The sequence below is a fragment of the Ornithorhynchus anatinus genome, chromosome 5 (assembly GCF_004115215.2).
Source record: "Ornithorhynchus anatinus isolate Pmale09 chromosome 5, mOrnAna1.pri.v4, whole genome shotgun sequence".
NCBI classification, from domain to species: Eukaryota; Metazoa; Chordata; class Mammalia; order Monotremata; family Ornithorhynchidae; genus Ornithorhynchus; species Ornithorhynchus anatinus.
In genome coordinates this window covers 54216791-54230499 of record NC_041732.1, presented here as the reverse complement: position 1 = coordinate 54230499, position 13709 = coordinate 54216791, and the positions used below count along the sequence as shown (strand labels likewise).

General features: G+C 41.2%; 1 protein-coding gene across 2 annotated transcripts in view; it reads left to right on the top strand.

Moving 5' to 3' along the window:
* FAN1 (FANCD2 and FANCI associated nuclease 1) overlaps positions 1-13709 on the top strand; it is a 42737-nt gene that overhangs the window by 20278 nt on the left and 8750 nt on the right. For both annotated transcript variants that reach the window (XM_029065656.2, XM_029065657.2), the window contains exons 7-10: positions 1581-1689; positions 2365-2484; positions 5877-6041; positions 8892-9051. In XM_029065656.2, coding sequence (XP_028921489.1) covers positions 1581-1689; positions 2365-2484; positions 5877-6041; positions 8892-9051 — 554 coding nt within the window. The remainder of the gene's footprint in view (positions 1-1580; positions 1690-2364; positions 2485-5876; positions 6042-8891; positions 9052-13709) is intronic.

Below are 13709 nucleotides of genomic sequence, written 5' to 3'. Positions count from 1 at the left end.
TTGCAGGCTTTCTATACTAATTAATTTATCGATGTGTACAAGGTGCGATCAGAAAATATCGCAGTAAATATGAGCCGTTGGGACTCTTAAGCGATCTTACTGTATCTTCAAATATAATTAAAATATTCATTTTTTTAATATATTTGCTCTATCTGATGATGGTTGTTTTGTAGTAAGCCAAGAGCTTCAGGCTGCTAAAGATTAACAGTTTTTGTTTTTTTTAAGTCATCATTTGGCTGTGATTCCTTACTGAAGGGGATGACTAGTATCTTTGAAACGTACTGTGTAGGAAAATAGATTGGGAAAGGTGTGAGTAAAATATGGGGGATTTAGACGATCAGTGCACTTCCAAGTGTCCAGGTGAAGTCCATCTTTAGTCAAATTGCTGCAGGTTTAAAGATCTTTTCCAGAGCAGCGATTCACATCCTCAAAGGTACTTTCCCCCTTGCCCCTGATTTGTGCTGCCTCCCATTTTTTTCGAAGGGTGCTGTTTTAGCATAGACCTTTGCAGGGGCAATCCCACCTTGAAAATAGCTCCACACATCCTAGAAGAACAACTGCGCTTGAAGGTAAGCCTGGAGTGAGCAGCATCAGCAGTGAGGGCATTTCCACATTCCCATTTGGAAGTTGTACTCGTCTGAGCGCTTAGTACAGTGTAAGCGCTCAGTACATACCATTGATTGATGGATTGATTCCTTTGGATGTGGCACCTGACCCTTTGAGGAACAGAAGATTAGCAGTAAATTGAGATTTCCACTAGAAAATGTGAGCCTACTAACAGAGGAATTTGCCTGCAAATACAAGCAAATTCCTGCATTTGAAAAGGAGTGTGGTCTAGTGGATAGAGCACAGGCCTGGGAGTCAGAAGGACCTAGGTTCTAATCCCTGCTCCACCACTTGTCTGCTGTGTGACCTTGGACAAGTCATTTTACTTCTCTGTGCCTCAGTTACCTCATCTGTAAAATGGGGATTAAGACTTTGAGCCTCAAGAGGGACGTGGACTGTGTCCAACCCGATCAGTTTGTATCTACTCCAGCGCTTAGTACAGTGCCTGGCAAATGGTAAGCGCTTGACAGATACCATAAAAAACAATGCATAAAAGGGGTGAAGTGGAATTTTAGAGTAATTTTAATCAATAGGAAAGAATGAAAGGAATTGGTAGACTCGATATTGTGGACTTATAAAATGTACTTTTAGCTTATTTACATTGATGCTTCACCTGAACAATTAATTTTTTTCTAAATTTTTGGATTACATAATTAGGCTGAGTGCTTGAAAGAAATGCAAGAGTCACAGCAGATTGCTCTTGAGTATTTATGTATGTGGGCATATGTAAAAGTATGTATTCTTGCACGAGTAAAAAGACTGGATCAAATGCATATACACGTACATAAAATTATAGAATTAGGGAAATTATGGAAAATTATGGTAACTATGCAGTTATTTTACAGTACTTATAGTGTGCATTAAGACCCTGGTGGTTTTGTTTTTTAATTATATCTATCTTTTTACTTTGAATATAAAATGTGCTACCCTAATTTCTTACTACCAAGTTTTCCAACTGTTGTATCTTCTTTCAGATTCCATGAAGAGTTGCCTCTTTACTTGAGGTGTTTTACGGTTGGTTGGGTTTATACAAGGATTATGTCTCGAGGAGTTGAAATTTTACAGAGATTGCACATGTATGAGGTACGAATGAAGGGTCGGCATTTGGTCTTAGTTGTGTAAATAAGTATGTGTTTTCCGTATGTGGCTGAATATGACTAGTAGATGGTCAAGGTAAGAGTCTTTAACTTTTTTCATGTTTGTCTATCTTGTGGGACTATATTTGATAAAGCCAACATTTTAGTGTTGGGGCTGGGGAAAAGATAGTCAAATAACCCTGCCATCCTACGTGTCATCTTTGAGGTGCCCTATTGTTACTTACCAAAAGGGTGAATACGCATTACATATGTGTAGGCCAAAGAAAGAAGTAAATGATGAATTCGGTAAGATGAAGAGAGGTGGAAAGATAGTAAGTTTCATGTTATACGGGAACAGTCCGATCCCTGCATTTTTTTCTTTCACTTCCATAGATTGGCAAGTAAATAACCACAGAATCAGAGGTTTGTCAAAAAATCTCATACCGAGATTTTACTGTTTGCACAATGTTTGAATGTTACAGTCTGCACACGTGGTTGTCCCTTTATATACAAAAGGATGTGGTGTAAAGAGAATGCTGAAAATATTGGTAGCAAGACACAGGCTATATGTCAGAGGGTTAAATTGTACTTTAGTCATTACAGGTTGATGTTTTTGGTGTACAGTTTGTAAACTTGATCTATTCTCTCTAATGAATTTCTCCAATTTTGTGTTGCTTTATAGGAAGCCGTTAACGAACTTAAAAACCTGTTGTCTCAGAACATTTACTGTCCTGACAGCAGAGGACGTTGGTGGGATCGATTGGCTCTCAATTTACATCAGCATTTGAAACGCATTGAACAGGTAGAGTTTTAAGATCGTTTTTAGAAATGCTACCTGTGGTATTTTGAAAAATAACCCTGTCGTCTGTGAACCCCTGAGAGGGAGTTGAAAATTGAAAAAAAAAGAAAAATAGAGAGCTGAATCTTAGAGCAGAGGTCTAAAGTTAACATTTTTAAAAAAATGATATTTAAGTGCTTACTATATGCCAGGCCCTGGTACTAAGCCCTGGGCTAGATGCAAGCTAATCAGGTTGGATACACAGATGAGGGAATTCAGACAAGTGTTGGAGCCAATATTAAAACCCAGGTCCTCTGACTCCCCGACCCGTGTTCTATCACTAGGCCACGCTACTTCTCTGTGATTTTGAGTTCTTATTCTCTGAGGGCAATTTCAGGATCCTAGAAACTCAACAGAACTTGTATAAAGTATGTAGTTGTCTTTCATATTCAAAGAATATGAGAAGCAGAACAGCCTAGTGGAAAGACATGGGCCTGGGAGTCAGAGGAACTGGGTTCTACACCCGCCTCTGCCAGTTGCTTGCTGTGTGACTGTGGGCAAACCACTTAATATCTCTGTGCATCAGTTTCCTCAACTGTGAAATGGGAATTCAGTACCTGTTCTCCCTCCTACTTAGACTGTGAGCACCATGCAGTAGAGGGACTTTGTCCAACCTGATTACCAGTGCTTAGAACAGTGTTTGACACATAGTAACTGTTTAATGAATACCATGAAAAGATAAAAAGAATATTATGGTATAATTCACATATAAGTATGCGGGGAGCTGAAAACATCCCAGACAAAATACATGTTGGGGTTTTTTGGGATTTTGGGTGAGTGAAGGATTTTGGTCTTTGTTAACTGCTGTACTTTGTGCCAGGAACCATAACTAAACCCAAGGGTCAATACAAGCTAATCAGGTTGGACGCAGTCCATGTCCCACATGGGGTTTGCAGTCTTAATCCCCATTTTACAGATGAGTTAACTGAGGCACAGAGAAGTGAAGTGACTCACCCAAGGCCACACAACAGACAAGTGGTGGAGGTGGGATTAGATCCCAGGTCCTTCCGACTCCTTGACTCCTCTATCCACTTGACTGTCCTGCTCATCCTTAATGCTTGCAACACGTGGAGCTGCTTTTTCTTTACCTTAAGATATCGTCTGAGGCATTCTCACTGAAAATGGACAGCACAAGGAAATCTCTATCTTGGGTGGGGGGTCACTTTTGTCGCAGTGGTTACTTACGGAAATAATCCCGAAATGACTAGATTTTAACTTGGGTAGTTTCTTCAATGATAACCCACCCAGTAACCTAGCTGAATAGTGCTAACGAAAGGGGTCAAAGTAATAAATGATATTGATAAATGTAGAGCGGTACGTTCTACCCGTGATGACGTAACGTATCTGTAGCTCAATTCAGCAGTTTATTTTGGGGATTTTTTTTTTTTTTTTGCTTTGAACTAGCCCACCTAGTTTTCTGTAATACAGTGATTAATATAGTAGATGTCCCTTGAAGTTGAAAGTAGTTTTGTTAACTGCCTTACCAAAGGGTAATGTGAAGAATCAAAAGACCATTAAGTACAGCTGAATCTCAACAGAAGGTCTTTGTTAGACCAGTTGCTCTTTTCCCCCTCCCCTTTGTTCTAATCTTGGGTTTATGTTGAATAGTTGAGTCTGATCTTCTTTAGTCTTTTGTTTTTTCAATTGGTACATTAAGCGAATTAGATGACTTTGGGGTGGAAAAAAATTGACCATGGAATGTGGGAAATTCACCATTCCTTTTGCTGCCTTGGAGCTTAAAGAAAGCAGTGTGTTGGAGTCGTGTTTCATGGGAATGAGCATTTTTTTCCCTGTTTGCAAAATTGCATATATCATTTTTTCTAAGTGGAAAACAATATCTAAAGCTGTTATTTCTTTTTTAATTTTCTACTGTTTGTCCTAAGTTGGGAAATATTCAAGTTTAAAAGGAACCTATCGATTTAAATCTGGTCAGTGCCAGATTTTGCGATTCTGCATCACTTGTCGATCAGATAATGTGATAATTTCATCAGATCCTCCCAAATGTTAGCCTTAGAGACATAGGAATAGAAGAATCCTCCAAAGTGCATTCCTTAGTTAAGCCACTATACGAAAATGAATATCTTGTTCCTAAAAAATTTCCAGATAGGACTTCTCCAGTCTGGCTTCAAATTCACATCTGGAATTTTACAATTTCACTGTTAGTAAAAGTTTGTCCTATCATCCAACCTACATTTTGTGCTGCAAATTAAGTGTATTCCTTCTTGCTCTGACTTCACTAGAAACAGTGAACAACTCCACTGGATTCTAACTCTTTGAATATCTAGCTACTTTTTCTTGACTCAAATAATCCCAGGTCCCTGTGGGATCTAATTCAATCGAGTGAGTGGCTGATGTGTGCAGAGCTCTCTATTATCACTTGGGAGAGTATATTAAAAGGCAGAAACACAATTCCTGCTTGCAAGGTGTTTCGGGCGTGGATCCTAGCTGTGTTCAACAGACTAATAAAGTGCAAATGAAATAAGCAAAGCCGAACTATTTTGCAGTTTTTACCTATTCTGCCCCATGATAAATTGGAATCTATCCATTCCAGGCTCGTGTTCACGTTTGAAACGATAGTGCCACCTTGCTAATTCCCATTAGTTTATCATTCATTCTGATTTACAGAACCTCATCAGTCATTCTCATGACTGATTCTTTCCCCACATGATATTTGATATTTTGATTCACTTCCTAAACTGTTCAGCTCTTTACTTGCTCCTTGGACGCTGAACTAGTCTCTCCCCCTGTAGACTGTATGCTCGTTGTGGGCAGGGAACGTCACGGTTTATTGTTGTATCGTCCTCTCCCAGTCGCTTAGTACAGTGCTCTGCATCCAGTAAGTGCTCATTAAATAATGGTTGAATGAATGAATGAAACAGCATGTCAAATTTGCCAAAATCTTGGCAAAAGCTTAGTGAGAAAGGTGGCTCTCTACCATAACCATTTGTAATATCAGTAGTTTTTTTTTAAAATTGATCACCTACTGTGTATGCACTAGACACATGGAGGTTATGTGAAAGGAGGACAAGATACCCTCCCCCCAGCAGTTTACAATCTAAATAATTCTAACCCAAGAGAGCTAGTTATGTGAATTTTATAGTTATACTGTAGCATGTCCTCAAGGGGAAGGATTATGTCTTCTTGTTCTGCCCAGAAGTCACTCACTTAAATACCCATGATGGCAATATCTTCACTAAACTCTACATTTTCCAAATTGAATGCAGTTGCAGAAGTGTTTGGCTTTTGCTAACTTGGAAGAATCATTCTTTCACAATTGTTTCCTTTGAATTCTGTATTAGTAAAAGTAATTTAAATAGCTTATGAAGGGCTTAATATTCAATTCTGTTTTTCATTAGGCTATTAAGTGCATCTCACAAGGTTTATCGGATCCATTTGTACGGACAGGACATCGGTTTTCTCTTTATCAGCGGGCATTGCGCCTGAGAGATTCACCAAGCTGTCAAAAATTCAAACACCTCTTTCAAAAACTGCCTGTAATAACTGTTGAAGATGTTACACATGTAAGTGAATCTGCCCTGACTCATAATAATGACAAAACTCCTAATTTTTAGGTTTTAGCTTGAAGACAACCTCAGGAGAGCTTTTGTTTAAGGGCAGTATTTGTTTTTGTTGAAGTTCTGCTCGTTGGTTCAGGGGAAAAAACACTGGTCTGGAAATCAGGAGGTCTGGGTTACAGTCCCAGCTCTGCCATCTTCAGCCATGTCATCCGGGTTGAAGGTTTCTGAACGAAGAACCACCCAAGTCATTCTCCAAGGTGGACAGGCCCAAGAATATAATAGTAATAATGATAATGATGGTATTTGTTAAGCACTTACTGTGTGCCAAGCACTGTTAATAATAATAATAATGTTGGTATTTGTTAAGCGCTTACTATGTGCAGAGCACTGTTCTAAGCGCTGGGGTAGACACAGGGGAATCAGATTGTCCCACATGGGGCTCACAGTGTTAATCCCCATTTTACAGATGAGGTAACTGAGGCCCAGAGAAGTTAAGTGATTTGCCCACAGTCACACAGCTGACAAGTGGCAGAGCCGGGATTCGAACCCATGACTTCTGACTCCAAAGCCCGTGCTCTTTCCACTGAGCCACGCTGCTTCAGCGTTCTAAGCACTGGGGTACATGCAGGGTAATCAGGTTGTCCCATATGGGGCTCACAGTCTTAATCTCCATTTTACAGATGAGGTAACTGTGGCACTGAGAAGTTAAGTGATTTGACCAAAGTCTCACAGCTGACAAGTGGCGGAGCCGGGATTAGCACCCACAACCTCTGATTCCCAAGCCACGCTGCTACGTAACTAGACAGCTAGATGACTAACATGGGCTCCCAAGGTAGATAGCGTAGCCTAGTGGAAAGAACCCAGGCCTGGGAATCAGAGGATCTGGGTTCTAATCCCTGCCCGGCTACTTGTCTGCTGTGTGATTTTGGGCAAGTCACTTCATTCATTCACTCACTTGTATTTGAGTGCTTACTGTTGCGCAGAGCACTGTACTAAGCGCTTGGAAAGTACAATTGGGCAACAAATAGAGATGATCCCTACTCCCTACTTTGGGCTTCTGTGATTGAGTTACCTCATCTGTAAAATGGGGATTGAGACTGAGTCCCATATGGGAGAGCGACTGTGTCCAGTGGTGTAGTGGATAGAGCACGCCTTGGGAGTCAGAAAGTCATGGGTTCTAACGCCGGCTCCGCCGCTTGTCTGCTGTGTGACCTTGGGCAAGTCACTTCAATTCTCTGTGCCTATTACCTCATCTGTAAAATGGGGATTGAGACTGCTTGGGACAGGGACTGTGTCCAATTGGACTCCCTTGTATCCACCCCAGCACCTAGTACAGTGCCTGGCACATAGTAAGGGCTTATCAAGTACTAATATTATTATTATTAGTAGTAATAATAATAAAATGGGGTCTAAGATTGTGAGCCCCATGTGGGACCTGGACTGCATCCAACCTTATGTCTACCCCAGTGGACGCATAGTAAGCATTTAGCAAATTCCATTAAAAATAAAAAAAGCAATGACTTTTTTGGTCATAGCACTCTTGCCCAGCCTCAGGACTGTGCCATGTTCACACCGGCCTTCTAGGAGGCCTGCTTGCTTATGTTGTACAGTGTGCTGCTTAGAACAGTGCTTGGCATATAGTAAGCGCTTAACAAATACCATTAATATTATTATTAGCCCTGCCCATCCACTTTCTGATCAAGCAAGTGTGAGTGGCATTGCCCAAACCACTAGCACACGAACCAGTTTCCTCACACCAGACTTGAGGTCTCATTTGTCATACCCACTGGGAGCCTCCGTCGGCTTTGAGGCCTTACAAAATATCAGCTAAAAATCTAGGCAGTTGTTATTTTAACAAGTTATTACTCTCATTTTAACAATTGTTTTTTTGACGATTAAGAGTCCTCTAGACTGTAAGCTTGTTGAGCCCTCCTTTTCCCCTCCCCATTCCCCCTACTCCCTCCCTCTGCTCTACCCCCTTCCCCTCCCCACAGCACTTGTGTATATTTGTATATATTACCTATTACTCTATTTTATATATATCTATGCCTCTATTTTGATGGAATTGATGCCTGTCTGCTTGTTGTGTTTTGCTGTCTGTCTCCCCCTTTTAGACTGTGAGCCCGTTGTTGGGCAGGGATTGCCTCTACCTGTTGCTGAATTGTACATTTTAAGCGCTTAGTACAGTGCTCTGCACATAGTAAGTGCTCAATACATATTGAATAAATGAATGAATGTAGGCAGGAAATCTCTCTGTGTTTCGTTGTACTCTTCCCAGCACTTTTTACAGTGCTCTGCACACAGTACCGTGCTCAATTAATACTACTGATGGACGGACTGACTTTAAAATACATTTGCCACTTTTGTTAAATGGAATTTATCTGGTTACCCTCTACCAGATACCTTAAACTTTAAGTTTAGTTGGCCCCCATTTATCCCTTCTGTTTAAATGTCTGTTGTCAGTGATGGAAGATGCAGAGTTAGGGCCAGAAACTCTCAGGGAGAGCCTGAAGGAGTAGTATTTTCCTACCTTCTTATCTTAATAATAATTATGGTATTTTTTAGGCGATTACTATGTGCCAGGCACTGTACTAACCACTGGGGTGGATACAAGCAAATCAGGTTGGACACAGTCCCTTGTCCCTTGTGGGGCTCAGTCTCAATCCCCATTTTACAAAATAACTGAGGCCCAGAGGAGTGGAGTGCCTTGCCTAAGGTCACAGAGCAGACAAGCGGCGGAGCCAGGATTAGAACCCGTGACCTTCTGACTCCCAGGCCCGTGCTGTATCCACTACGCCACGTTGCTTCCCCATGCTGCTTCTTACTTTAATCATTTGTTCTGTTATCACTTAGGTGACGATCAAAGGAAAAATGTGTCCCCAGAGTGGGATGGGGAAATCTGTATTCCTAATTGAAGGTAATGGAGATGAAGAAGACCCTAGCCTAACCACAGTCATGTGCTCGGTTGAGGAGTTGGCACTAAGCTATTACAGACAGAATGGCTTCGATCAAGGTAATTAAAAAAGCGATGTTGTTTATCCTCAGAGATCAACTAAAATCACTGTATATTTGTGGCGCTTGAAACATTTTATTAGCCACTTGTTTGAAATTTAACTGTTGTTTTGTCAGTAAATGAAATTACAGTCGTTCTTTTACTTATCTCAGGGAGTCCTTAGAGGTCATGGATAAAGCACAGGCCTGAGAGTCAGGAGGACCTGGGTTTGGATCCTCTCTCTGTCACTTGTCTGATGTGTGACCTTGGGCAAGTCACTTCACTTCCTCTGTGTCTCAGTTACCCCATCTGTAAAATAGGAATGAAGACTGTGAGCCCCATGTGGGACATGGACTGGATCCAACCTGATTACCTTGTATCTACCCCGGTGCCTAGCACATAGTAAGAGCTTAACAAATACCACAATAATTGGGATAGAGGATTATCCACCAGCTCTTAATTTCCGATGAATACCTTTGAAGGTTAAGGGAAGGTGGATTTAGACCTCTTTATCACTTATTCAGAAGCGTAGTTGGGTAGAATAGTGTAAATTGCTGCTTATGTTAGTTGGAAATTTGAGGAGAAAAAAGGGGGAAATATATTAATCGCTTAAAAATATGCTGAAAGTAAATGAGCAGTGGTAGTGACATCAATTAATTTTTCTGTCTAATTTGTAATTTTATAGTGGACTTTAATCTTCCTAAAATTGTGTCTGATTAATTTTATCTTTCTCTATTTTTCTCTTTCATTATATTATTCTTTTTTCTATCTCATAAATAGCAGGGTTCTAGAAAAACTGTCAGGTTTTCCCAATCAGTCAATCAGTGGTATTTATTGAGCACTTACTGTGTGCAGAACACTCTACTAACCACTTGGGAGAGTACAGTACAATAGAGTTGGTAGACTTATGCCCTGCCCACAATGAACAGGGGGAGACAGACATTAATATAAACCAAGTATTTTATATATATATATATATATACACACACACACACACATATCTATATAATTTATATACATAGGCCTTCATATATTTATACTTTGTTAAAAGCATTTGGTACCCTGCCTTCAAATGAATGATATGAAAGTTAAAACTTCAAAAGCCTGTAATATTGAAGTTGAAAATTCCAGCCTAAATTCCTGTCTGACATTCATCAAAAGCAAGTGAAGTAGATTTAGATGAAGAAGTCATGAGATCTAGTTGTAAGTGTGATACTCATTTTGCTATGACATTCGTGTTTCTAATTTGAGGCAGAAACTCTCATTTTATGTTACAGTGCCATCATTCTAGTAAAGATTATACCATTTTGTAGTCTATTGTAAAGTGATGCTATTTATAAGACACTGTGATAGTTTAAGCTCAGACATGTACTCTTGTGTTTTGGGAGTTACTTAGGTTTAATTAGACTGTAAACTAGACTGTCACCAAGTTAGGGGCTGTGAATTTTGTTGAATTGCCCTCACCCAAGCGCTCAGTTTGGTGCTCTGCGCATAGTAAGCACTCAGTAAATGCCATTGATCGATTGATTTACTGAGCTAAATCACTAAATGCATAGTAAATGCATAGGAACATAAAAAAGTAGCGAAAGACCATAAAACCCAAAAAGTCAAAATAGAAATATTGCAGAACATGGTATCTAGCGAAAATCAAAATAATGAATGTAAAAGTTGGGTGACAGATTCCTCAGGACTTACAGAGAAGAAGCAGTATATTTGGAAAGACTTGAAAAAAACAGTCAAGACACAGAAAGAAACAGAGTGCCCACATCATAGGCTGATGGCCTACTGGATAGAAGCAGCGTAGCCCAGTGGATAGAGCACGGGCCTTGGAGTCAGAAGGACCTGAGTTCTAATCCTGACTCTACCACTCGTCTGCTGTATGACTTTGGGCAAGTCACTTATTTCACTTCTCTGGGACTCAGTTCCCTCATTTATAAAATAGGGATTAAGACTGTGAGCCCCATGTGGGATGTGGACTGTGTCTGACCTGCTTTTCTCATATCTACCGCAGCACTTAGTACAGTGCCTGGCACATAGTAAATGCCTAACAAGTACCATAAATAAAGGAAATAGGAATTGTTCTTCTAGCAGCATGCGTCTCTCTGGATAGAAGGAAGTGTGTTGGAAGAAACAGTTGTGTTTGTGCTTGTTATGTCAGTAAAGGTGTGCATCTTGAAGCGCATATTTCTCATCATGAGGTTAGTCAGTAATGTAACCTTTGGGTTACAAGAGATTGGGGAACGGCCATTATTTAGGAAATATGAAAAATCCAGGAGCATCTACTTTGTGAGGAGCAAGTGGTAAGCACAAGGGAGAGTCTAATAGTTTGACACAACCCATGCCTTCAAGGATTATACAGTCTGGCAAGGGTGCCAGTTACAAAATAAATCACAGTTAGAGCGGAAAGGCATATATTTGAAGGAGTAAGTGTTTAATAGTAAAGTCCACTGATATGTTCTGAAGTGGGTGGTAGCGTGCTTGTAAGTGTGTGGAGGTGCTGCAGGAATGCTGAGGTGATAGTTGGGAGGATCTGACCAGGAAAATAGAAAAGTGACTCTGGAAAAGCCTCCTGAGGAGGTGAGATTTCAGAAGGGCTTTGAAGATGGGAAGAGCTGTGACTGTGTGAGACCTGATTATCTTGGATCTACCCCTGCACCTAAAACAGAGCTTGACACATAGTAAGAGCTTAACCAATACCACAGTTATTAAGAGCCAACTCGGCTGGTGGATTTTTATGAGGGAGGGAGTTCTAGGCAAGAAGAAAAGGCGTCACCAGGGCAACTGAGGTGGAAGAGAAGTAGCATGGAACAGTGGATAGAGTATGAGCCTGGGAGTCAGAAGGACCTGGGTTCTAATCCCGCCTCTGCCACTTGTCTGCTCTTTGACTTTGGGCAAATCACTTCACTTCTCTGCGCTTCAGTTGCCTCATTTGTAAAATGGGGATCGAGACTGTGAGCCCTAAATGGGACATGGACTATGCCAACCCGATCCACCCCAGAGCTTAGTATAGTGCCTGGCACAGAGTAAGCACTTAACAAATACAACAATTTTTATGATTATGGTATAGTGCCTGGCACATAATAAGCGCTTAACAAATACCACGATTATTATGATTATGATTGTTATTATTAGCCAAGAATGAAGCAATTTGAGTAGGTTAACTTGAGAAGCCAGTCAGTCGCATTTACTGAGCGCTTACTATGGCAGAGCACTGTACTAAGCACTTGGGAGAGTACAATATAACAGACATAAGCTGTTATAGAGGGACCTAATGGGAGAAGAGAGTGGGTAGGTAAGAGGGAGGTCACTTGGATCTTTGACCTTTGGACATTTGATATTCGCCTCACCCTTAACCCCGCAATACTTACATACATACCTTTAAATTATGCATTCTAAATTATTTCTATTCATATCTGTCTCCCCCTCTAGATTATAAACAAATTCTGGGCAGCCAATGTGTCTGCTTTGTTGTATTGGACTCTCCCAAGCACTTAGTTCAGTGCTCTGCCTGTAATAAGTGTTCAATAAATAGCATTGATTGATGGAGAGAGCTGATAGAAATCCTTAAAACCAATGATCGGGAATTTCTACTTGGTGTGGTGAGATATGGCATCTCTTAAAAGTTGCTTGTGAAGTGAGGACATACTGCAGAATATTTTAGGAAATGATTCGGAGAATAAGCTCCCCCTCTTAGAGTGTACGTTTGTACAGTGCTCTGCACACAGTAAGTGCTCAATAAATGACGCCGATTGAATGATTGATTAAGAGGGGAGAGACTGGAAGGTAGGTAGATCAGCGAGGAGGTGGTTATAGCAGTCTAGCCTGAAATTTGGCAAGCGCTTGAACCGTGGTGGTGGTCCATTAGATGAGGAGAAAGGAAGAGATTCAGGAAATGCTTTGGAGGAGAAAATGGACAGACTTTAGTGACAGACTGAATGTGGGAATTCAAAGGGAGTGAGGAGTCAAAAATTATGCCACGGTTCTAGGCATCGGAGTCAGGGAGGACGGTGGTGTTGTCACCTGTGATGGGAAGATTAAGTGGAAGAATGAATTTGGGAGGGGAGGTTGAGAAGCCCGGTTTTAGACATTTTAAGCTTAAAGCTCCATGGGGGCATTGACATGGAGATGCCTTGGAGGGAAGAAGTGCGAGAGAGCAGAGGAGGGTAGGTGTCGAGACTGGTGTGAGATATTTGCGAGTCAGCCATGGAGGTGGTAATAATAATAATATTGGTGTTTGTTAAGCGCTTACTGTGTGCAGAGCACTGTTCTAAGCGCTGGGGGAGATACAGGGGAATCAGGTTGTCCCACGTGGGGCTCACAGTAAATCCCCATTTTACAGATGAGGTAGCTGAGGGCCAGAGAAGTGAAGTGACTTGCCCACAGTCACCCAGCTGACAAGTGGCGGAGCCGGGATTCGAACCCATGACCTCTGACTCCCAAGCCCGGGCTCTTGCCACTGAGCCACGCTGCTTCTCAGGTATTCGTTAAGCACTTACTCTGTGCCAAGCACTGTTGTAAGCGCTGGGGTAGATACAAAATAATCGGGTTGTCCCATGTGGGGCTCACGGTCTTAACCCCCAGTTTACAGATGAGGTAACTGAGGCACAGAGAAGTTAAATGGCTTGCCCAAAGTCACACAGCTGATAGGTGGCGGCGACGGGGTTAGAACTCCCAAGCCC